The sequence below is a fragment of the Triturus cristatus genome, chromosome 3_2 (assembly GCF_964204655.1).
Source record: "Triturus cristatus chromosome 3_2, aTriCri1.1, whole genome shotgun sequence".
In the NCBI taxonomy this organism is placed as follows: domain Eukaryota; kingdom Metazoa; phylum Chordata; class Amphibia; order Caudata; family Salamandridae; genus Triturus; species Triturus cristatus.
The window spans coordinates 559,371,993-559,397,836 of NC_140584.1; the positions used below are offsets into that span (position 1 = coordinate 559,371,993).

At 43.6% G+C, this 25,844-nt stretch overlaps 1 protein-coding gene across 1 annotated transcript in view; it reads left to right on the top strand.

Moving 5' to 3' along the window:
• Window positions 1-25,844, top strand: part of VPS13C (vacuolar protein sorting 13 homolog C) — a 2,873,871-nt gene that overhangs the window by 109,955 nt on the left and 2,738,072 nt on the right. The window contains exon 3 of the mRNA XM_085648297.1: window positions 2,150-2,192. Coding sequence (XP_085504423.1) covers window positions 2,150-2,192 — 43 coding nt within the window. The remainder of the gene's footprint in view (window positions 1-2,149; window positions 2,193-25,844) is intronic.

Genomic DNA, 25,844 nt, shown 5'->3' on the forward strand with positions numbered 1-25,844 from the left:
ACTTTTATTTTTTTGCAGTTCTGTATTGCTAAGCCTGAAGTGCTTCACATGAGCACCAACAAGGACATAATTTATTTTTTGGTAGGCACGGACGATTAAGTGATTTGCCCAGAAACGCAGGATATTGAGCCAACGCTGAGACTCAAACCTGCTTCCTCAGTTCCCAAATTAGCAGCTCTGGCCATTACGCCACAACCTCTTGCACAAGAACTAAAGCATTTTTATATTTTAAACAACAAAGCCATAGTTTGTATGCATGTAGTATATTTGTTAGGGGTGGAAAGCAAAAGACACAATTGACGGACGGAAGGCTGAATAAATCAAAAAATTCACCCCCCAGTCAAGAGATCTGGGTTAAATCCATCAGTCTTTTGCTCGCCATGCCACCCCAGTTTAGACATGGCCATATGCAAATCAGCCTTGACCCTGTGCCTCATGGGATTTGTCCAGCCGAACTGCCAAGCCAAGTCCTCCCTGGACCGGAAACAAGCATCCTAGGACCGGTTTCGGGCTTTCAGCCCTCATCAGCCAGAATAGCTTGATTCCAGTGGCACAGTGAGCCCAGGACCCACGTCTGGGCATACCTGGCGCACTTAGGGCGAGAAAGCAAAAGACACACAATTGATGGTCGGAATGCCAATCAGCCTTGACCCTTTGCCTCATGCGAACAGTCCAGCCCGAACTGCCAAGCCAGGTCCTCCCTGGACCGGAAACAAGCATCCTAGGACCGGTTTTCTCATCTTGACACTAAATAGGGTTATAAATAAAAAAAGTATATATTCATTTGTAATGTGACTGCTCTGTCTTTGTTTCCTTTAATTATTAGTTATGGTTCCCCTGTTCTGTCCTTTGATCTTGACCAAGGCCATGGAGCAGAACTCCTGCTGTAGGAACCCCCACCATGTACATGTTCTCCATCTTTGCTAAGCGTCGGAGTAAGTCTTACCAGCTGGAACTCAAACCATCCCCTCCCCAACAATTTGTTAGCTCCCTGAACATTCCCAAGGGCCGGGAATCGAATTCCATTTCGGCCGTTGCATCCAGTCCTCCTGTCAGCTTCTCAGCCATACTCTTTGGCCATTTAACGAAATTAATTGACCAACTCCGTGTACAAAGATTGTTCTCCTATGAAACTTGATGAATGTGGCCTCCTAATATCATGAAGAGCCTGGCATCCACCCAATGTAATTGACGGGCTTATATTTAAAATGAGAGCTTGAGTTAATCCCAGAAGAGTCAGAAGATCATTCACACAGTTGTTTTACCCTTATCCAGTATAACACTGATGCAAGCAGTGCCAATAAATACTCGACGGCTGTCCCAATGCTGCTTAGCAAGAGTTCACTGTTCTGGAATGCATTAATGGCATGCCTGTGGGATGCTGAGACAGCCATCAGCTGCAATAACCACTCTACCAGTGCATGGGTGAGTGGACAGTTGTTCAGCACTTCCATGATGAGGGAGGCCCAAAAAATGGTCTGCGGGGGCCTCACTATATCTGCAGACTAAATTAAGGCTGTCACCAGGGCCTGCATAGTGTTGCTAGTTTGTGGATTTGAAGCACATTTTAGCACTGACGCTATCAGAAATTAAGTCTCAGTCGTATATACTTTACAGGCTGTCTAAGGTGTGAGGAATTGTACTTTGAAAGTCTTCATACCAGTCTATTACTGTAGTCTGGTAGTGATCAACGCTACAACCCAGGCATCCCTTTGACATCTCACTTTTCATCATTGTATACAGCCTGGCTGCTGTTAAGACCATTTTGAAGACCCTCTACCATAAACTGGAGCCTTCAGAGCAAGCTGAATCCTAACTACTTCTCCGTTTTCTTTCAGAAGCTTTGCAGTATGTGTAAGATCAATGTGTGCTCTGGTAGACCTATTTCCATAAGTAGCCCTCATCTCAACTGTCAACTTTACATCTACATGTAACTATCCAGTCAATCGTATTCAAATGTACCGTCTGATTATTTTGTATATCTCTTGAACTGATATTGTTTGTTCTCAATGAGTTAAAAAATAAACCTATAATAGCAATATTTATAGCCGGTGAATGTTAAAAGTTCTGGAGCCTTGTGATAACTTGTTGAATTGAATGTCCTTTTAGTGTAGATGTTTCTAATAGATCACATTTTTATATTTCTTAGAGTGAATTGGATGTTCCATTCAAAGTAAAGTTTGGGCAGATCGGTAAGTAAGATTTTTTTTTTATCGTTTACTAAAACGCAACGCTTGTACTGTAGGAAAAATGGGATGGGATGTGACTGTGCTTGAGCATAAAATGCAGTTTGGGTTATTGAAAAGACTTGTTTAAAAAAAAAAAAAAAAGAAGAAGAAACAAAAACGACCCCGACACTCCTTTGATGGCATATTGGTTTTCAATATGGAGGCCAGTTCACTAATTCAGACTCATGCAATCGGCCTTCTACATATTTTGTCATGTTCTATACCCATTGTTACCATTGCTTTGAGATATATATGTGTATGTAAAACTGTAATGGCATGGTGAGCAAAAAAACGATGGATTTAGGCCCAGATCTCTGTACTGGGGTGAATGTAAGACATTGTTCTGCATTCTGTCCATCAACTGTTGTTTTTGCATTTGTCACCCCGAGTGGGTCGGGTATGCTCAGACGTGAGTCCCGTGCTCTCCATGCCACTGGATTCAAGCTATCCTGACTGAAGAGGGGTGAAACCCCGAAACCGGTCCTAGGATGCTTGTTTCCAGTCCAGGGAGGACCTGGCTTGGCAGTTCGGGCTGGACTGTTCCCATGAGGCCCAGGGTCAAGACTGATTTGCATATGGCTGGGTTCAAACTGGAATGGCATGGTGAGCAAAAAAACGATGGATTTAGGCCCAGATCTCTGTACTGGGGTGAATGTATGACATTATTCTGCATTCTGTCCAACTGTTTTTGCATATGTAAACGTATGTATGTGTATGTGTGTGTGTATGTATGTATATATATATATATATATATATATATATATATATATATATATATATACACACACACATATAATGGAATTTTACTCCTGCAAGAGGATGATGCCTCTCGTTCACATCATGCTATATGGAGTTTGGTGCATTGTCCTTATCCCGCTGTAGTGCTGCAATTGAAAAGCCTGGGAAACTGTATAAATTTCAAATGTCCATTCAACTACTACCCCACATTAACATCTTAGCCTCGTCTACAGAAACCAATAGTTTTTTGTTTTGCTTTTTACTGGAGTAGGTTTTAAAAAATATTTTGGAGACTTAAAATGCAAGCTACGCTTTTTGGCTTGTCCGTGCGTGGTTAATTTTGTAATTGAATTTTACAAATCAGAAAATGCATTTGCTCAATTATTGTGAAGCTTCTTGCCGTTCTGGGAGATGTTTGTTATACATATGTCACCAACAACTTGAAGTCTATATATTTTGTTGTCAGTGAAGATTTGAGGTGGACTTGCAGAAAACGTATTTTTGATTTATCCAGCGTCTTTCCAGGGACCAATAAGCATTCTAAAGTATGTCAAGGATTATAGTCCACGCCTAACCGAAGCATGGGCAGAGTTTTAAGTATGCTCAATGATTTAGAGTACAAACAGTAAGTTAAATGCTAGAAAGTGCAAACACAACACCTAGTAAATAGTTACCAATAATATCAAACCGCTTAATAGTAGAGCCAGGGTCCCTGGCTATACACTCTATATATTGTTCTGGTCACTAAATGATTGATAACGTCCTCGCAATCCTGCAACAAAAATAAAAATATCACAACAATGCAGTCATGAAAAAGATGGTGAGGTGAATCAATATTTGTTAAGAAAATAATGATTGTGATCATTATTTGCCCATGATCAATAATACACTACAAAATGGAGTTATTTGTAAGCGTCACACCATAATGGAGTTACTTTGTTATTACTTAATCATGTATAATGTTTACGATCAGGCACATTTTATACTGAGGTCAACAAAGGGGTCCAGCAAGGTTGTGCTCTTTTATTTAACATTTTAATCAATCAGGATGTGGCTGTGTGCAACAGCTATGCCCAGACATGGGTCTGTGACATAGGAGTTAAACTACACCTCACTGACAAGACCCAAGTAGACCAAAGCCAATCTGGGGTTGCTTGTGTTTCTCCCTGGAGGAGATCTTGTCTGGCAGTTTGAGCTGGACCAGGTCGGATTTGCCTGTCCAGAGTGCCCTAATCGGCAAAGCATGATGGACTTGAATGTGGCCCAAGAGATCACTAGTGGCTGAGATTAATGCAAGCATTACTTTCCTCACTGCATGTAAACCACAGCAGCAATCTAAATGGTGCTCTAATGCCGATACTTATTATATGCTGTAGACACGGTTGTCGCTGTAAGAACCAAACTGGCCAGTCAGAAATTGCTATGGGCTTTTGGATAGTTCTGTATCCAAAAAATCTCCAAATCAATGCTGAGAAATTGTGATCCTGCTAAAAGGAAGGCTGCAACCTATAAAAGGGAACGTTTGCCTTAGTGTTATAATATTAAAATAAGCAGAAGAATCAAACTATTTGGAATTATATTTCAACAATATAATCCCTACTAATCACAGTTTATTTTTTATTGGCCTATTTTAAATCTGGGGCAGCCCCAATATCCATGCATTTAAAGACATTCCATGTTAAGATAGAAATCAGCAATGTGCATGGAGCCGAGCAGTGGGTTATTCCAATGTGAGCTACTCAAAATACCTTTCCAAGGAGTATGTGTAGTTTACTAAAGTCGACCCCCTATAATTCAACCGAGACCTGTAAATGAAGTAAATTAAATGACCCGTCTCGCTAATATTAAGTAACATTTTGTTCTGGATCTGCACATTGTCCAAAGCCTTTTCAATACTTTTTCATTATAGTTTACTAGAGAATTTGAGCCTGGAAAACACCAGTCCAACAGCCTTGGTTCTCTAGTTTACGGGATCATGTGACTACCAAATATAGTGTGGGAATGAGAACAAATACCTAGATAGGACTTAATACTGGCTTTAGACTGCTTCTGGAAAGGGTTGATATTTGTTTCTGTAGGTTAGAAGCCTGTCTCGCAATTAATTCATGTCCGGTTTAGACTTTGGACCTTCCCTTTCAAAAGTTTCATTTTTAAATGGTGCAACACTCAATTGGTGATATGCAACTGTAATTTTGGTGTGGAGGGGAGTCATATTTTCTATTTCTGTGCATGCTTTTAAGAAATCTAATATCCTATTGCCTAAAACCCTTACTAGTTTAAGGGCCGTGGTCTAGGTTGAAGGCCCTCCAGTTATGTACAGAGTTTTGAGTGTGGCTCTCCAATTTAGTATTGAAAATCATACTTGGAAGGCTTGGAGACAGCAGAAATGTTATATTTGCAATCTTGAACTTCCTGTCAGTTTAAATATGTGTCTTCTAGCCAAATGTAAATACACTTTGAAATACCCATTGAATATATACACATGTTGGTTTTGCCTGTCTGTTGTCTTATTGGTGTTTCATTGATTTTTATGGAAGTTTCAGAAGTAAATAGAGCTGAACTGTTCACAGCCTTGGTGTTAGCTAACTCATACAACAGCATAAGACAGTGTAAAAGCAATGGTATATAACAGACTGTGTAGTAATCGTCAAAAGAAGGTGTTGTGTCCTGGGGGATAGAACAGTGTGTTTAATGGCTTTATGAAAGTATGCCTACCTACTGGATGTGCTCATGCTTCATGCAGATAACCTTGAGCATCTTCCCAATGGCTGCTCTGGCAGAAAATCTTTTGTGTTCCCACCAGACATAACTGGAATCCAACATCGACAAGGGAGGTGGCAATGGGCACTGTGGTTGTCTTCTGCAGGCAGCATCCATCCTGCAACCATCAGTTTACATAAGTAGATGTTTGTGAATATTTCTGCGGAACTCTAATGACCGGTGGATATGCAGTGTTCTCAAAATATTTGACTTGTGCATGATTGGATGACCACCAAAACACATTGCATAGGTTATTATCACAAACCTCCCAAACATTCAAAACATAGTAAATACAAACTGGATCACTTCTGTCCCAAGACTCTGGACTTAATTTACACAGGGAAGCCAGTAGACCGCTCTACTGTGTCAACCTTGCACTGTAAAACTACAAACCCTCAGTGGTGGCAATAGCTCTAGAGAGTCACACTTTTCGAGGTGCAGTAATAAACTGCCAATTTTGTTTTTCCCCACTGTAGAGACTTAACCCCATAGGCTAACATTGGAATATTTTATTTAAGTATATATATTGCTAGGAAGGAGCTATAAATATAACTCAAGGACTTAAAAGATTGGTAATGAAAAATCCAACAAACTGCCACTGTTGAATTTATCATAACTAATACAGAAAATAAGTTGTAGACTTAGCTAAACTGCTTAGATGAGGTTATAAGTGGCCTGCACAGTGACGGAGGTTATCTTATGGGGGGAGCTCTGCAGCTGCAGAGAACAGGCCCGGGCAAATCAAACTAGGCTTCAAAGAGAGCAGGGCAGTATGGAATGCCAGACCTTCCCCCTCTTCCTGTACCACTTGCAGACCGTCTGGAGGGGGGGAGTGTTAATGGAAATGAGCCACGCCAGTAGATTGGTTTAGCCAGGTCTTACTCCCAGGAGAGGAATTCTCCATCTCGAATTTAAAAGTGTAGTGCTTTGTGGCACAAGAATATTCCACAATTTGGAGAAAGCGGTCATGCTTTTGGGTGGAACCCTGCTTCTCATTGGACAAGGGTGCCCTCCTGCTTGTTGCCCCAACTCATTAAATAAATATGTGAGAAATGCATAGCAACTCAAATTTGTTCCCTGAAACTACAAGGAGATGGACTGCCCCCCCTGGAACCAAGGTCTGAACCCCAAAGAATTTTAATCTGAAAGACTGCTCCTGCAGCATTCTTGGAACTGCAGCACTGAGGACTTTGCCTTGCTTCAAAACGGATTAAGGAGTGGACTTCCTGAAACCAACAGGTTAACAGAGCTTCCCAGCACCATCTCTCTCAAGAAGTCCCCAGCCTGGAGTGTTTCTAGTGGACTTTTAAGGATTTGGCCAGCTGCGTTGTGGGAATTGTAGTCCCAAACTTCCAAGGACCATCTCAGAGTTTCCAGACACTTGGATTTGTGTTTTGAACACTTTGAACCATCAAGAGGAACTACAGGAAGAAGTTCCAGAAGTTTGGACAGCTTGGAGCAACTTTTAGAAAAAGCTCCATAAATGGACTGATCTGATGTCTAGAGTCAAGCTGGCTGCAAATCCTGCCTGACAAAAGTGCCTTGCTCGCCGTCGGGAGAAAATCCTCCAGAAAAGTTTCTAAGTGGATGGTGAGATTTTGACTGGCGCCTTCCGCTGATTGTATGCGACCATGGCACCATGACGGTCGACCTCAAACTTTGACTTTTTCCTGGTCAAGCGTGACCTGATGTCCCAAGTTGGCGCTATATGTTTTTAACCACTAGAAAGAGTTTAATCTTTAAAAATGTATACCTCTGGTTCCGTATATTGGAAGTTTGTCATTTTAAAGAAAAAAATATTTCCTAGTTTTATAAATTGGTTTGGGATTTTTATTGTGTGTTTTGTCTTGCTTGTTTAATGTATTGCTGTTTTTCAATGCTTTACATACCCGTCTCTTAATTGAATTGTTGCCATGGCAAATAAGGTACACATTTTCTCTCATTTAAGGAGCGTGAGATATTGCACCAAAAACCAATCTACGGTGTGTTCGTTTTCTATTTTGTGCTCTACATACTATTGTTCACTCGTTGAATTTCAAAAGGCCGCTTTCTCAGAACTGCCTATGATTACAACTCGGATACATTTATGAAATAACCAGCACCGCTAGTATAAAGCTAAACAAGACGATCCCTTACCTATTTCAACGGGGTTCGTCATCTCACCTTGAGCAGAAACAGCTTATACATTAGCTGTTTTCCTTGAAAGTTGGTTTGGTCTGACATATGACAGATTCTGCCTCAGTTTCATCGCCTTTCAAAAACCGTCACAGTTGCATATTTCCCCTTCACACTCTTCTCGCCCAGCCAAGCCCCGGAGCCACTTACTCGTCTGACTAGCTTTTCAGCCCTCTGCTTGTAATCATGACTCTTCCAAAGAAAACCAAAACCCTCATGTTGTGAAATATCTACACTTCCCCAACAACCATCACTGACTCCTTGCCAAACATACTAGGCCCGATTCACAAATCCATGTAATGCTCTGAACTTCTGCTAATGGCATAAATAGCTCCATTTACACATGTCCAGCAACCATAAAGAATATGGAGCAGGCATAATTGAATTTCCTATTGTGTAATTGTGCGCCAAAACGTGTACATTTCTGCAATATTAAACCACATGCAAGAGTGGGGAGTGTGTAGATTAAGGCTTGATTTGCCTTGAGAGTTTGTGAACGGCCACAAAATTGAAAGATTATTGCCATTCATAAACTCCTCTCATATCTTTTTCCTCCCTGGAAATGGTCAGATTTACTCAAGCAAAGGATTGGCATAGCTCCTCTGCCAGCACGGGAGTTGGAATGCAATAACCCCAAACCTCGGGGCAATTTAGGGAAACCGTTTTGCAAGGAAGGGTGATGGTTTTCCTGTGGTGAAGAAAAATAAAAAATATGGAGACATCCCAACTTGAGGACATTGTTTGTTGTATGACATTCCTAATGGGACGACTGGAAAGCTGTGACTGGTGCCTGGGAGTACTGTTATGGGTGTAGATGTATGCATATTTTCACCTTTCCAGAAAGAGACCTGTTAGGAAAACAACTGATTTCTATGAGGTCGAAAGTTTGAGTTAAGCATCAGCCGGATTCGAACCTGAAACCTCGTGTACATGGCCTGATCTATAGCCGCAGCCTGAATTCAAAAAGTTTAAGCGGGTTTACGTCCTAATCAAATGCTTAACAAATATTAAAACTGCACCAATTTCTACATCGTGCATACAGGACAACATTTAAGAGGTTCATAAAAAGTTAGGGCACTTTCTGTTGACTGAGCTAAGGATGTGCATCAACTGTGTGCGTAAGGTATGTGTTTTTTAAAAACCACAGACAAGTAGCATTTGTAGCATAGTGCGCATAAACGGATAAGATGTGCTACAAAGGAATTCATCGAAAGAAACCGGTTTCTTGCTTGTCCTATGCGTTGCACAGCTTGCATACAGTTTCTTACATATATATGTCTTCGCAACAATTTGAAAACTGGAAAATGAGCTTAGACCTTTGTTATGATTCCAACTACCTCATCTGATTATCATGCTTTTAAAATGCCTTATTTGTTTGACTATAGTAGTAATCTTTTTTTCTTGTTCTCTTTTTAATCATGTTTATTATGATTTCCGAACTTCAGTGGGGTTCTTGAACAAATTAAATTAATGAATTACATGATATAGAATAGTTAATGGAATGCTAGGCAAAAGATAATAACTTGTTATAGGGAGCAGCAAATAACAAAGCTTGTGCACCAGGTCAAAAAGATTGAATTAATAATTACTCAACAACAAGCAATAGTAGCTCATATAGGTGTTTCTAAGAGTGTGTTTTTGGCTTACATAACAATTCTAAGAGTTTCAAGAGTGGGTAGGATCGGTTTCTCCGATTCACCCTTTGATTATAAGCGAAGGGCACAATCAGATCTTATGCTTCCAATGAGGCAATACATGAGACTTCACCCTGAAGCCTTCCATACGGTTTGCATGTGTATATCTTTTGTGTGTGTTGCCCGAGGACAAGTGTGTCCAGTGCCCACTCCCTTGTCAAATAATGGTATAGACACTTTAATAAAACCGTCCTCTATCCTTTTTGGGTCTCGCCTAGCGTTGCAGCGCGAATGTGCTGCTCGCTCTGCGAGAGCTAATGTGATCAGGAGATTTCAGAAGGGGACTTGAAGCCCCGCCCATCATTTTCATTGGGTCGCGTCAGCATTTATGCTAAACGCTGGCTTCCCATTGAAAAGGATGCTTCTGAGTTACCGCCCTGACTCCCTTTTGGTCGGCCCATCCGGACTGGGTCATAAGCTTCACGGCTGTCGTGAAGGATTTTCTTATCTCTAGGGGGCGTTTAAGTGTGAAGACATCTGTTTCACTCAGCCCCGTGTTTATTTTTGCATCACGCTTTCACTTAAAGTGAAAGCCCGATGCAAAAATAAACAAGCGGCTACCTTTCCGCAATATAACAACCATCTTGCAACTTTCGCCGTGTGCATTCTTCTTGGGTACAGCCTTTGTCTTATAGCACAGCATTATTATGTGATGGATCTTTGAGGGAGTCTTTCTCCTCTACGAGCGCCTCCCCTCCACAAATCACATGTTCAGTTTTCTGTTGTAGGGAAGTGCTTGTGTCATATAATGCTGTGGTCGTCGGAAAAAAGATGGCACAGGCGGCATGTGGCAGGCTACTAATGTCCCGTTCATACTATTGTACCATCTATATAGCGCTACCTACCCCTGTGTTTGTGAAATGTAGCATTTTTTTCTTTCTTTTGAATGACACTTGAGTTGGCGTGCTGGGCGTTCCTATGAACGCAGAGTGCCTGGAAGGGGTAAGCGGATGCGCCTTCCCCCGGTGGTCCCTGTCTGTTTACCACAGTAACTGATTGCTTTGTGAGCACGCCCTGGGGTCATCAGTGTGAACTAACGCTGTATTAAGGTCGCGAGCACCATTTTCGACTCCCTCTACATCACTTTGATGCCGGGTGCTAATTACCGCACATCCTAGGAGTAATCTGGGCTGACCTTTTACTATAGTGACAGTCCTCACTGCCTGCCCATTTAATACAGTGGGCACAAGTTAACACCCCCCATCCCGTGTACTACACCCCCCTAACACACACACAGCTGTAGACTTCACTTTCATGTATGGGATCATTAATTCTCCCCAAGTGCCAGGAGCAGCCCACACTCCAAGGGGACCGCTTGGTGCAGTGAGATGACTCGACAGTGCTGCAGTGCATCATGTTTTAATAGGTAGGGAGAAGGACCTGTCTATTACACCACTAGAACGTACATGCACTATGTAGAAGCAGGACAGAGGGAGGTTTTAAAAAAAATATTTTGAACATAAATTCATGGGTGGGAGGAGTGTATTTGCCTCGTTGACGTCCGATTGTAACTCATGAAATTGGGCCCTTGAGTTTTGACTGCTAATGTTTGCTGTCGGTAGCGGCAGCAGAATGCTGCCTGTGTGAATGATCGTTGGAGGATTTTCTTTTGTATTCCACAACCCTCACCCAGGTGTTACGTTAATATAGCGTAAATGGACCCTGGCTTCCCGCATGTTAACAATATCTGGTCCATGTTCTGTGCAGAAGCATTGCCATAGGCTACTGGCTCCCGTTTCAGCCAATGGCAGTCTCCTGCTGCTACTGTGTGAAAGGTCATCCCATTGTTTCTAGTTTTCAAAAGGGAAAAGATGGTATATGTAGCACGAGGCTGCCCCAAAAAATGGTCCCAGATTTGGAACTCATGGAACCTCTACCGGGGAAACATCTGTAACCCCCCCCGCACAGCACCGTTCTTGATGATGCTCCCTCGCCATAAAAACTGTCCTTATACTGTACCGTTGCTCTGTACTGATTGACTATGTACCTGTAACCAAAATGTAGATCTGGTTCCTCCTTAGTGTATACTGATTGTCGATGAATATGTTTAATAAAAAAGAAAGTAAAAAAACAAAAATCGCACAAATCCACACACATGCGGACAGACCCACAAGTTTTGCGTGCCAAAACGATGGGGGCAACCAATCTGAGCATTCAACAGGTTCGATGACACCTTGTTCACAAAGTTTATTTATTTCTTCCTTTAATTCGGCCCGTAAAGCTAAAGCAACTCTTCTAAACTTCTGAACTACACAACATGACCCTGCCATCAACTTGATCTTGTGCGTGAAACCCTTCAGTGTTCCCAGTCTCTTTTGTGTCTCCCAAACATTTTGTTCTGTTACCAGAAGAATGGGACAAATAGTTATTCCTTAAGACCACTTGAGCTGGATTGCTAGGGTCAAGCAAAATACCCAAGTTCTTCTGGTCATACCAACCTAACAAACATGAATCATCCCTAGCTACATATAAAACCCCGTCCGTGCCATTGGTTTGAAACTTGAGACTGGCGTTGAATTCACCCACAACATCAATCCGATTTCCACCGTAACCCAAAGGGAAAATTTTAGAATCACACAGTTGAACCCTCCAAAAAGGTTACACCATACTCTTTCACTCAACATTGTGTGATCCAGAGTCAGCTTTAACCTTCACATCAACTCCATTAATGCTCTCAATGAAAATGCAAAATGGTCTCTCAAAATCGTATGACACAATCCGACACACAATATCACAACTTTCATCTGTGGAAGCTTCCTTAACCATAAACACTTCCCCTTCATCACTGGTAGAATGCTCATCCTCACCAGGTGCGCAACGCCCATAGGGCTAAAAGGTCTTCAGCCCCTCGCCCCCTTCCCTTATCGTGTGTCTCAGCCTCGGCTGCTGCAGCTCGAGCTGCTGTTGGCTCGGCTGGGCAGTGTCTGAAGTCTTATCTCTGGCACTCGAGGTTTTCACAGGTCTTTAAAGACCATTTGCATATTTACATACCTTGGTAAACTGGTTACCGAGGCTTTGTTGGGTTGAGCCCTGTGCCACCGTGCAAGCGCTGCTCTGGGGTTGATCTGTGGTAGTTTACCATGTGAGGGAAGCCCCACCCACTTCCCCACCCATCTTTTTCATTGGTTTATCTTTGTCCTTCCTAAATGCTGCCTTCCGATTGGTTTATAGGCTTATTAGTCCCTTCTAATGACGTCCATGTCGTCATTTGTATCCTTCCATGGCTACTGGCCCCTGACACATGATGAAACTATCAACATGATGGATGCCAGACAGATGGGTTTAGGTGCCATCAAAGGTGCAGAGGCATATTATTCTGTGATTAAAAGGGAGGCTTTTGCATATTGATCGGGCATTGTCTATTTTGTATCCTTCCATGGCTACTGGCCCCTTTACTTCGAGTGTTGCACGGTATGTGTTACTTAAATTGTAAGCACTATTTTCTTTAATGAGGTTCTCTTACTGCCCGTGTCTTCTTCCCCCCCCCCCCCGCAGTCTGTGCCTTCTCGCCCCCCTGGACGCACTCCTATTGTTCGTGCCTTCTTGCCCGCCTGCCCCCCGCTTGCAATGCAATAGGTCTCGCGTACATGCGAGTCCTATTGCATTGTAAATGCTTGTTTTTCCATAGGCGTGGCTCGACAAACTTTTTAATATTTTTTGTTAAGCACTGCAACACGCCCCCTTCATGTTCAACAATTACAGCCACGTGCATTTCTTTTATTATCCATGGCTTGCCAAACTTTTTTAAAGCATTGGTTTTTTTTTGTTTTTTGTTTTTTACAAGTGTGGCACGCCGCACTTTATCATCCACAATAATGGCGAGCCCTTTTATTTTCCTCTGCTACCTTTTATTCGTGGGCCTTCCTGCACAAGAAAACCACTCCCCTGATGGCCTTAAAGGCATGGTTTGCCCCCACTATGTTGCGCTTCCCGTGCGGCCAGCTGTAGCTGAGACACCGTAGGGCTTTTCTTTACCGAGGCACTGGGCTACAAAAGGCAGCGCGCCTGTGCCGCTCATTTTAAATCGCCAAAAGCATTTAGCGCTTTCGCTTTTGTTCAGGAGACCGGACGGGCAATGGTATATAGTGAGCAGGCAGTGCAAGGCTTTTGAAAGTACTCTGAACATTTCATAACATGTGCACAAAATAACAATGTTGCTTACCGCTGTACAAATTATTATTGCTGTTTTTTCAACTACTTTCCCAAAACACCATAATGTGTTTTATTTTCAATGTGCTTTCCTTATTGTTCTCAGTACCGGCGTGCGAGCAGATATGCAATTTCCTTTGCCGCCTCTTACTTAGAGCTAACACATGTAGAATGTACAGACTTTATACGTTTGCACTTTATCTTTAACAATGGTGAACACGCTTCTTTTTTTCTTAGGCACGGCTCTTTTTTACAATATTATATCATTTTTTTTAAGCCTTGCAACATGCTGCCCTTTCCTATACAACAATGGCATGTGCGCCACTCTGCAAACTTAAAAAAAAATATATATTGTATTTTTTTCTTAATTGCACAGCACATCACGCTTCATCATCAACAATATCATAAAACAATGTCTCAAAGGGTGTTAATTAAAGGTCAGTTACACATAGCAGAATTAGTTGCTAAGAAAAGAATCGAAAGGGGGCTGCTGGTAAGGTTACTTGAGAATGTCAGCTAGGAGCATGGCGAGGCGCATCACAAGGCCAGCAGGAATCAGCCTTGTGATGCACCTCGCCACGCTACTAGCTGACATTCTCAAGTAACCTTACAAGCAGCCCCTTGGTTATCGCGACTGCGAGCGATTTCCACTTCCTTCCGGGACCTCCAATCGCGTCCCTCCTAACAGTACCTCCGCAGGTACCATTTGTTTGGCACCTTGCCCCGGCTGGACTTTTGACAATACCGCACCGGAAATTTGACAGTGCGCCCCCCTCGCCACTGCCATATGAATATAAGTAACCTGGTCCTGATGATGGCCTAAATACCTCAACAGGCCGAAACGCAGTCGACTTTTACAGAGGAACTCTCGGCGCTCCTTTCAAGGATACCTCACTTGATTATCTTGTATTCATTACCATTTATTGTTTGGGTGTCCGGACTATGTAAATTTTATTTTTCACTTGCTCTTTGTTGCGCCTCCTCCTATCGCTGTACATACTGCCTCACTTGTCACTAGCGCTGTCACAATACCTCATGAGCACTTGTGCACAGTATCCCACAGGTTACATGTCATTCAATGTAATGCGGTGCCACCTACACGTTTGATGGCAATGGCAGCCCGCACCTTTATTTCCATTTGCTAACTTTATTTATGGTTCCTCCTGCCCACAAAAACGACTCCCCCCTCCCCACCACCCCAATGGTCCTAAAGGCAAAGTTAGCCCCCACTGTGTTGCACTCCCCACACGGCCAGCTGTAGCTGTGGGCCTGCAGGTTTTATCTTTGCAGAGGCACCCCGCTACAACTGCCACGCCCCTTGTATTGTTAATTATTAAGCAAAACCAATCTCACCATATAGCTCTTCAAAAGCCATTGCTTCTCTTAAGTGAGCAGTGCATGTGTTTTTTTTTTTTTAAATACACTGGACTGTTAACATATGCACAATATACAAAAGTTGCCTGCAGCTGTACCAACTCTTTCTAAAGTACAAGTTTCAAGAATTAAAAAACACAATTCTGTATTAGTAGATGGAAAAAAGATGTATTCATTTTTTTAGTGCTTACATTATTGCTGTTTTTGTTCTGCTTTCCCAAAACACCATACCATGTTTAATTTTCCTTGTGCTTTCATCATTCTACAGTGAAGTCAACCCTTAAACACTTTACCAGCACTTAAGTAAATTGAGAATCTGGGGGTTGTGAGTGTGGTGGTATAGAAGTGCTTTTAGTCGTCCTATTTCACCATAAACTTTAATATATTTAATGGCTAATGCAATACAAACAATAATATGCTGTATAGCTAAATATTTATAAGGTACCAAAGGCGAGACCTATTGCATTAAACTTTTTTTTTTTTTTAAATGTTTGCAGCACCCCCTGGTCCCCCACTCTGCCTATTCCTTACATTTGTATTTAACTTTTACTGCTGTAGTGTGAAAATACATTTCATCTAAAGGAATAAAGTGTTTAAAGAGCCTTCAAAGACCTCGTCTTGACACTCAATAGAGTTACAAATAAAAAAGCATATATTCATTTGTAATGTGACTTCTTTCTTTGTTCCCTTTAATTATCATTCATGGATCATTTAGGCAGCCCTAGAACACAATTAAAAGTGCTTACTATTTATAGTTTCTGTTCGAAGTATGCACAGATAAGTGCTGAAAGGTGACTGTTTATTTTTGTACCGTCTAGAACATCAAAATAATGAGGTGGCAACCCTAATCATAAAATTGCACGTTTATTTAAGGATCAGCACATTATTTATTTCCTCCACCCTCAATCCCTTATTAATGCCATTATAGCAAAAGTTTAACTTGTATCCGAAACCCTGTGCCGCAGTCAATAACATCCTGAGTTACTTCATGTGCCTGGGAACGCACCCTGCAGTCAAACAACTCTCTCCTAATTCTCGCCCTTCACTTTCACGCTCACCCTGCACTCCCATCGATCCCAATGCACTCTCAGTGATCACTCTGCACTCACAATGCACTTGTGCGACACTTCTCACCTGTCCCCCTCACTGCTCAATCTGCAATCTCACCCAAACAATCCCATTGTTAACCAGGCATTTATTTATCCCACACTGCACTTGCATCCGTACCCAAATTCATATAGTCCCCTCACTCACCCTGAAGTGACTCCTCTTACCCTACTCTCACATTGTCACATCGCTCATGGTTCACTCACTTGATCACTCCTGCTACCTACACAGCGCAGAGGGTTAATGCGCCTGCTAAAAAGAATGTGCACCATGCAGATCACAGAACTGCGTGTTGGTAAACTATGAGTAGCGCTATAACAAATTAAATGTTTGTCAGAAAGGTGCTATAGAGAGATGAGGTGCATTGTTGGTTGTGGTAATGGGGGAATTTATGGAGAGGGAGGAAATGGAGGAGGGGGCGCCAGAAAAGACTGTTTGACCATGTGCGACCAGTGCTAAGGCCAGCCCTGGCTGGGAGTGTTAGCCCCCCCCCCCCCCCCCCCGCCCCCGAAGTTCGGGTCTTATTAGCCCCTGATACTCACTTCCTCATGGATCTTGTTTTGTTGTACTGTATTTGAAGATCTGCAAACTCTGGCAAAGTGCCCCTTGCGCATGCACTTGGCACACGTGCGGTCCTTAGCCGGGCATACAATGGCATTTCCCAAATAAGATGAGCTCCCACATCAATAGCACTTTAATTGTCTGAAGGATTGCCTTTTGATGGGTTATATCAGATACCTTTCCTACATCTTCTTTGCCTTTTGCTTTCATGTACTTAGATTTCACAGCTAATACATTGTGAGGTTGGGATTTCTCCTCTGACAGTCATCTGGCTCATGAAAGATGTTTTACTCTCTATCCTGGAGGCTATTTCTCAGCTTTCTCCAGTGTCAGATTAGGTTTGGACAATAACTCCTCCTAGATTTTTTTATTGTCGCTTTTCTCTACTAGTTGGTCCTGTATAATTTAATCCTCAATCTCTGTATTCACATGAACCAGCCAGAATTATTAAGGCTCCTACATAACTAGCGGCCGACTCACCCACAATTTGAACTCTTCTATAAAACTTACGTCTTTCCATTATGACATTTTCCCTTGCCTTAAACCTTATATGTAGAGCTCTTATGGCTGTGGCATACTACTCAATTGCGATGTCTCCCTCTCTTTCACCGTCCCTAGCCAAAATCGGATCTGAGGGAATATGTTTGAGAATTCTGAGCCCTTCTGAACCCAGGCAATGACGAGAATGGAAAATTAATTTTTGTAAGTAGAGGAATCGCCTTCTAACGCATCCAAATACGCCTCAAAGGCGTCCTTCCGTTGCTCCCAATGCAATTCAGGAGTGGTAGGACTAGGAGAAAAACCAGGTGGAGGACTAGTGAATGCTGCATATTTAATGATTATCAACCTTCTTTTATATACTTAATGTCCCTGAAAAATAAGGCTTTATGAAGTTGCTTGCTATATATGATGCCACCTTAATCATATGTTGGTGAGGCTGTCGATGAGTCTAGCATGCGTATCACTGATGCTGACACGCAATATACCAGCGTGCACATCACTGTTGTGCAGCCCCACTTAAAATGGCAGCTGAAAAACAATCGTGCTTGTCCAATCGGCCCAATTCAAAATGGCCACAGAACAATGGCGTCAGGCAAGAAATTTAGGAAATACTGCCACAGGGAAGAGTAATGCTGTTAAGTTACTTTAACAATGAGGCAAGTGTGCGTACGACTGATGGTGGGACGCAGAATGCAAATGTACTACCTCACTGATGTGAAGCCCAACTTGAAATGACCACTCGAGGCCGATTGAACTACTTTGATAAGCCCGATTCAAAATGGTTGAAGAATGACATAGTACAATGACTTCAGAACGTCGTTGGCATGGAAAGGGCTGAAGAGCTCGAGCTCTGGAGCAGCACGGGGACGGAATGGAGGCAGCGCACGCAAACCCTGCTACACCCACCAATTGAAAAAGTACAGTACCTGTGGACTTGCCCAATTTTGAGGATGGTGCAAAACAGGGAATTCCCCTAGGCTGGGAAACGCTCCCGCTGGCTTGGACGGCTTGATGGTGAAGCACGATCACAAGTCGCTCTAGAGATCCAGCCTCAAGCGAGAAGGCATTTAAAGCATGGGGATCTTGTCCTGTTTCTCTCCAGCTTGTCGCCACTACAAGGACACACTCACACTGATGGGTAACAGTCCTTTATTCTAAGTATGCCGATATAAGGACGAGTACACAGCATCCATCACAAGTCCGCTCTCCAACTGTCTCTTAATTACCCCCCCCCCCCGTTACATCTCCCCTGGCACCAACAAAATTCCAAGAAGAATGTTAGAACCAACCAATAATGTTGACCACTATGGGAGTTGAAGCACAGGGAGATGTGCTGTGTTGCCTAAGATCACACAAAATGATCAAACAGATAGGCCAGATTAGTCCATGGTATTCTAGGTCTGTAATAGACGTGTTGCCCCAGGAGCATAGTGTGAGAAGTTGGCATGATATATGATGTCACTAGTTCTAGTTTACACCTTGTATCAGTCCAAACAACCCTTATGGTGATTGCTTGTAAAGTCAACCTTATAGACCAGCTATCCTAGTGGTAGCATGGACAAGAGCAGTCTTAGGCTAAACTCTGTATGGCATGTGAAGCCAGCTGTTATACCATTTGCAATCCCTTGAATACCAAATGAAAGGACACCACAACAGATATATATAAAAATAGAATGTATTTATTCTAGTCAAAATACCCTCAGCACTCTTTATGAGATTCGAGGTAAGTACAACACAGTCTTATTTAAGCATACATAAGTCACACAGGTAAGTAATACAGTTAGGCCCTAGGGGCCACGCAAACCATATACTAAGTAAGTGGTATAAGAACCACTGTCACGAACACAGGATAGGCCTAGGGAATCACTGGGGCTACACTATACTACCAGTTACTAGGCAGTGGGAGGCCCACGGGATTCAGGTGCAGAGTGGAAACACTCACGCGTAATGCTTTAAAGTCGATAGAAATAGTAATGTTTAGAAATAAAGAGCTTTAGGACACTTCGGAAGGAGCTAGGAGTTGGAGACTTGGAAACTAGACCCTAGGATAGTCAATACCCATGTGAGCACCGGAGTACTCAAGTTACCTAGCCCACGGGCTGCGGGTGCATAGGTGTGAACTTGCGTCGGGTTTCGTCGTGGACTCCTATGGATGCCTGAAGAAAAGATGCTGACAGGCAGTCAGTGAAGAGTGTCCGGTGGATCCCAAGATTGGAATCAAGAAGGAGGATACCTGCAAGCAGAGGGGACAGAGTCTAGGTCACCAGCCAGGAGCCGGGAAGGAACCAGGCGATGTCGTGAAGATGGAGGTTAAGAGGTGAAGCTTGTCGCAGGAGCCACGGGTACCAGGAGGCATCGAGGATGACCAGAACCAGGAGGCGAGCTGTCCCACGAGGGCTCTTGCTGTTGGCGGTGTCGATGTCGAATTCGGACTCAACAAGCCTTGGCAAGCGCAACCCACGCAGGATGAAGGATTCGCTTCTGTTGCAGACCAGGAAGGCCTGAGGTGCTTCTCTTTCACAGGGAAGCAAGGGCCAGTCTGGAGGAGCCAAACCAGTGGTGGAAAGTTAAGGGTTCATCGTTACAAAGGCTACTAGCCAACGGGCAAGCAACCGGACAGACGCGTCGAGCAGGAAAATGCAGAAGGGCCCCACGCAGAACTCGTGGAGGGCTGATCTTCGGAGCAGATGGTGCTCTGGGTTGGGGCTTCTCAATCCCCAGAGCACAACTTCGAGGATGCCTCAGAAGCTGCGCTGGAAGCAAGTAGCCAATTTTCCCAGGTAGCCGGTCCCACGTCTCTCGTCGCCTCCACGGATCTCAGCTTTGCTGTGGATGTGGATCAGGGTCGGAGAAGACTGGAAGTCAAGGCGCTAGTCGGGCTCTGCAGTCGGTTCCTCGTAGAACTTAGGCAAAGCAAACGGCAGGTCGCTTGATGGTGCCTGTTTGCACAGGGTGGCCACTCCTTGGCCACAAGGGAGATTCTTCAGTCTTCTTCCATAGTCGATTGTCGAAGGTCTAGAGTTAATGTTCAAGTTTCAGTTTTCAGGATAATCCAAAGTCCTAGGGACTCAGCTCCCACTCTTATACTAATCTGGGGGGCTAGGTTACCTGCTAGGTCCCTCCTATGGGTGGGACCAGGGAGGGGGGTGGTTACACCCCCTTCCCTTTGTCCAGTGTCGCGCCAGGACTGGCGCTGGAGTGCCCCAGCACCGGTTTGAACCGGACTATGCATGGGACACCTTGTGTGCCCCAGGCAGTGTCTCGTTTCTTTCATCCCTCCCTGCCCCAATACACTAAGTCCTGTCTAGGGTGGTGCTAGCACCTCTCAAGGCAGGAAACCTATTGTCCAAGCCTCCCTCGCTGGAAGGTCTCCCAGCAGCAGGAGGTCAGACTCGTGTCTGTGGCAGCAGCATCCATTTTGTGATGCTGGGGCTCTGGTTAACTTTAACTGGGTAGTAGGTCTTCAACATGTCTTCTCCCTCTAGAAGGGGGGAATACTATCCTCATCGCCAGAAATGGTGTGGGGGTAGTATTCCAAAGGGTTAGACACCTTACACAACATGTTTTGATAAAGCCAAACCATAGTTACCATAACCGCGAGGATTATAAGGCACTTTAAGAGTATACGGTAGGCGATATCATAGAACAGCTATAAGGACATGGTTCCGAAAGCTGCAGACAGGCTCGGCTCATGCTAGAGCACCATCTCACATGTTACTAAGCACTCTGCCTTCAGGATTGTTAAGGCCTGCCACAGGAGTGACTGAAAGGTACCCATGTGTCTATATATAAGGCAGGTATAGGGATACTATACCTAAGCAAGGGGTGATTACACGACCTTGCCCCAGCTGAGTGATCAGCCAGTTGTGTCATGATGGAAGACCAGCCAGGGGTGGCATAATACATGCTGCAGCCCCTGGTAGGCCTAGGGTACACCCATGCCCTGGGTACCTAAGGTACACTGTACAGGGCCCTAGAGGGTGATCCTTACAAATTGGGTTATGTACCTAAAGTACATAGTATGAATTTAGAGAGAGAACAGCTGGGCTGTGGGTCTGATTAGCAGGCCCACAGCCACATCTAAGTCGAAAACCAGTGAAGCAAAAGCAAAAAGTGGGGGTGAACATAGAAAGCAGACCCTACTCTCCTACACATAGCTCCTACATTTTTCTGACTATGAGTGAAATCACAAATTTGCATTGCTAAGAGAAGGCCTGCTGTCTCATAATGACTCTTGAAACAAGCATTGATAAACACATTAGGTTTCACCTATGTGCTTAATAATAAGCTGTTTTTGTTGTAAGTTGTAGTTTGCTGAGTAGTTGAACAATATAAATTACAGGAAGTCTATTAAAGTGTTTTCTCTTGTTTATGTATAAAAAGGCAATATATTGTGATGTTACTACTGGTATAGTACAGGTAAGTTAAAGCTACATTTTGAAAAATGAAAGAGGGAAATAGAATGAATTGATGTAATAGCAATATTGGTTGTTTAGAGGAGCTCTGACAACTTTTGGCCCCGTGCTCCTGCACCTGCTGCACCATTCAAATCATGACCCTATTCCCTGTAAGATAACTGCACTTGTGACTGCTTGTTAATTAGTAAAATATTGTAATAGTTGGTGTTTGGAGGGGATCCTAGAGCATTGGGCCCCGGTGTCACTGTACCTGCTGCACCATTGAAATCATGACCCTAGTGCCTGCAAGGTAACTACACTTGTGACTGCTTATATAGTAGTTAAACATAGCAATATTTGGTTTTTAGAGGAAGTCTGACAACTTTTGTTCCCGATGCCACTACCCCTGCAGCACAATTGCAATCATGTCCACAGTGCCTGCTAGATAACTGCCCTTGTGACTGACTGTTTAGTAGTATAGTTTAGTGGGGTCCCTAGAGATTTTGGCCCAATGCTGCTGCACCATTCAAATCAAACCCCTTTTAACTGCAAGATAACTTCAATTGTGTCTGCCTCTATAGTATTAAACTCTAGAAATATAAGTTGTTTTGAGGAGGTCATGACAAATTTTGCTTGCGGTGCCACTGCACCTGCTGCACCTTTTAAATCATGACCCCGTTGTCTGCAAGGTAACTGCTCTTGTGACTGCCTGTTTAGTAGTTAAATATAGCAATATAAGGTGCTTAGTGGGGTGCCTAGAGCTTTTGCTCCCGGTGCTACTGCACCTGCTGCACCATTCAAATCATGACCCTATTGCGTGTTAGATAAATTTTCTTGTGACTATCTTGTTTAGCAGTCAAATTTAGAAATGTTTAGTGGAATCCCTAGAGCTTTTGGCCCCGATGCCATTGCACCTGCTGTACCATAAAAATCAAGCCCCTTTCAACTGCAAGGTAACTGCAATTGTGACTGCCTGTGCAGTAGTAAAATATAGCAATATTAGGTGTTTAGAGGAGTTCTGACATTTTTGTTCCCTGAGCTACTGCACCTGCTGCACCATTGAACGTGGCGGATGTGTTTCTGCCAGTTGTTAGTGTTATCTGTCGATATAAAGGAGGTTTGATACAAGTGACAATCCACTCTGGATGTTGCCAGGTGAGCAGTGCACAAATAGAAGTGTGCTTCAGCTGAGCCATGCTACCTGTCAACCCATCCTATCCCTGAATGTAGAACTGTAGAGATATTAACTTGAAAAGGAAAGCAAACAACTTTTCCAATGTTACCTCCAAACATGGAATAGAATAAGTTAGATTATTTAGGAACGAAAATGTTTGCTTTGAGCAGTTCATCTTTAAAGTCCTCAAATGTGTCTATTTTGAAGAGAGCAAAACCAAATGGCCAAGTCTGAACTGGGATGGCGGAGTGAGCTAAAGAATGAGAATGGATTAATCCCAGATCAGTTGACTGGGGGTGAGTGCTTGCAATGTACAACACTCCGTCCATAATCCCCTTTGGGTTTGCTTTGTTCGCCCTAAGTTGGCAGGGTATGCCCAGACGTGGGTCCCTTGCTCACTTTGCCACTGGATTCAAGCTAGCATGTCTGATGATGGCTGATTAGCCAGAAACTGGTCCCAGGATGCTTTTTTCCGGTCCAGGGAAAACATGGCTTGGCAGTTCGGGCTGGACTGTTCCCATGAGGCACATGGTCAGACTGATTTGCATATGGCCATGTCTGAACTGGGGTGGCGGAGTGAGCTAAAGAATGATGATGGATTAAACCCAGATCAGTTGACTGGGGGGTGCTTGTAATGTTCAACACTCCATCCATTATCCCCTTTGGTTTTGCTCTATGCTATTTTGAAGAGAGACCCATGCTTTGTGGAAGGTGGCTTCATTAGTGACTGCAAAATTGTCAGAATCCTATGGACAGCACTAAAAGGATTTAATTCAGGCTTTGTTGCCTCCAAGCCAGGGATGAAAACCGGGCTAGACACTCTGGTGCCATTATCAGGTTGTTGTGCACCAATGCATACAGGCACAGTTGAAGGACAGAGAAACAAAAGGGTGTGCAGCTCCTATAGGTGGTAGGTCGGTGGGGTCCTGATCCTGAATGGATCGAGTCCAGGGGATCTGATCCTTCAGGAGCAAGAGCCCTCACACACCATGAGGGGTGTCATGCTTCATCATTGGCAGCTCCTCATTGGGCCACTGCTGCAAAGCCCAATGTGCCCCGCAGGGGGGCTCTTTGCTGGAGGTCTTTTGAGCTGCTGTCTGTGAAGTGTAGGTGTCGTAGTAAGGGTGTAGTGTGTGAGTAAAGTAGTGAGAGGTGTTAAAAATAACTCTGGGGATTCTTAGAGAAAATGTACTAAATGTTTCGAACCCTAGGTTATATTAAAACAAGGGTGCCCAACTCCGTAGAGCTCCGCACAGAGCAACTATGCCGGCTTCGTCCTGGCTTACATAAAACACCCGAGATGGTAGCCTCTGCCAAGGTGTACTGCAGGCTTTCATTTTACAAACCACAGTCCACTGGCATCGGTGGGAGGTGCGGCCTAGGGGAAGCCAGCAGTTCTAGTTTTCTGCGTGACATTCCAGCCCGCAGGTATGCTCCCGGCACTGCAAGAAGGATGCTTTCTTTGCAAGGCGCGCCCCGTGCAGACATTAATCACGTTAAGATTTGTAGTGATGAGGATCCTGGAGTGTTGACGTGACCGTGACAGATCTTGTGCTCGAGGACATTGGCAGAAGAACTCGAGCCTGACGGTGGCAGCCTGCGGCTGCAGCCTAAGGACGCCTGGCCTTACAGTACCTTATCTCCGTATCAGTCGCAGACAGGGAGACGTGCCCGTTCATTCAGCAAAGGGGCTGGAGGCTATGAGCACTTTCTGGGATTTCTTTAGGTTTAGATCTGCTTACCGCAGCTTTATCTCATCTCTCCTCCTAGTGCTCGTTTCCTCTCGTGTGTGATTTGCTTGAGCTCTGGTCCGCCCAGCACCGCTGCAGAGACTAAAGGAGGAGAAAAAAAATCACAAAACCAGTCTGCTTATTATCACCATCAAATATGCAACGCTCGTTATCTTTATAAACGTGTTCTGAAAGGCGCACATGTACTTCAATCCGCAGCAATTATACGAAAGTGAACAGAAGAAGAAAACCGTGCCAGAAGAATGACTGTGCTTGGGGTTTCCCATTTCTGTAAACACCAGAACAGCTCTGGAAAAATTGAGCCACATTGCAATCTGCACCTAGCTTCAGCTTCGTTGTGCTCTTAACTGCAAATGACTACTTTTAACACCATCTAAAAATACATTGAAAATGCACGCGCGTGTTTACTTTTCTGTACGATTTCAGAAGGTCCCAGAAAGCAATCTAGGAATTAAATAAAATGGATCAGCGCGAATTACTGCTCAAGACAAGCACGTTTTATTTCTAAGTAACATTTTACATCTAATAAGGGACAACGAAATCCTTCATCATACCCCACTACTCTAGCAGAGACCAAGGGACCTCCATCATGTAGCTTTATTCACACAGCAGCTCTGTGTAAATAATGCAAACTGGCGAAGCGCTCAGATTTGGGACACAATCCCATGCGCTGGAATGGCAGCAGTCAGGTGAGTGAAGCACCCTGCCTAGTGTTGATACCTTTGCAAGAGAAGTTTACTTGTTATGTCAAGAGTCTGCAAATGCCTGGAAATCTGCAAATGCCAGGGACGTGATACCAAATAGAACTGGAAACAAAATCGTATTTATTCGTTTGTACCATGCCATTTCTGTACTTGTTTATTCTAAGTATTAGTCATGGATTCGCGCTAGAACACATTTAAAAGTACCTTCTATTTATATTTGTTCTTTCAAGTATGTACAGATTTAAAAAAAATGGACCAGCTTAAGGTTATTTTTTTGTTGTACCTGCTAGAACAACAAAATATCTACCCTCTGTTAATTTCATCTCTGTATCATGTGCTTACCATTTGGAGCGCAATAAAGTGCAATGGCATGAGGGTGTGAGTATTTATTTACTTTTATAGCTTATGGGCAGAAAATAGTATTTATCAGTATTTTAACCTTCCATTTCAAGGGTTTTGAAGCAGTTACAAGATATTTTAGTGCTTCTTGTAGCTCAAATGGGTGTAATGTCTGATATTTGTTTACCTCGT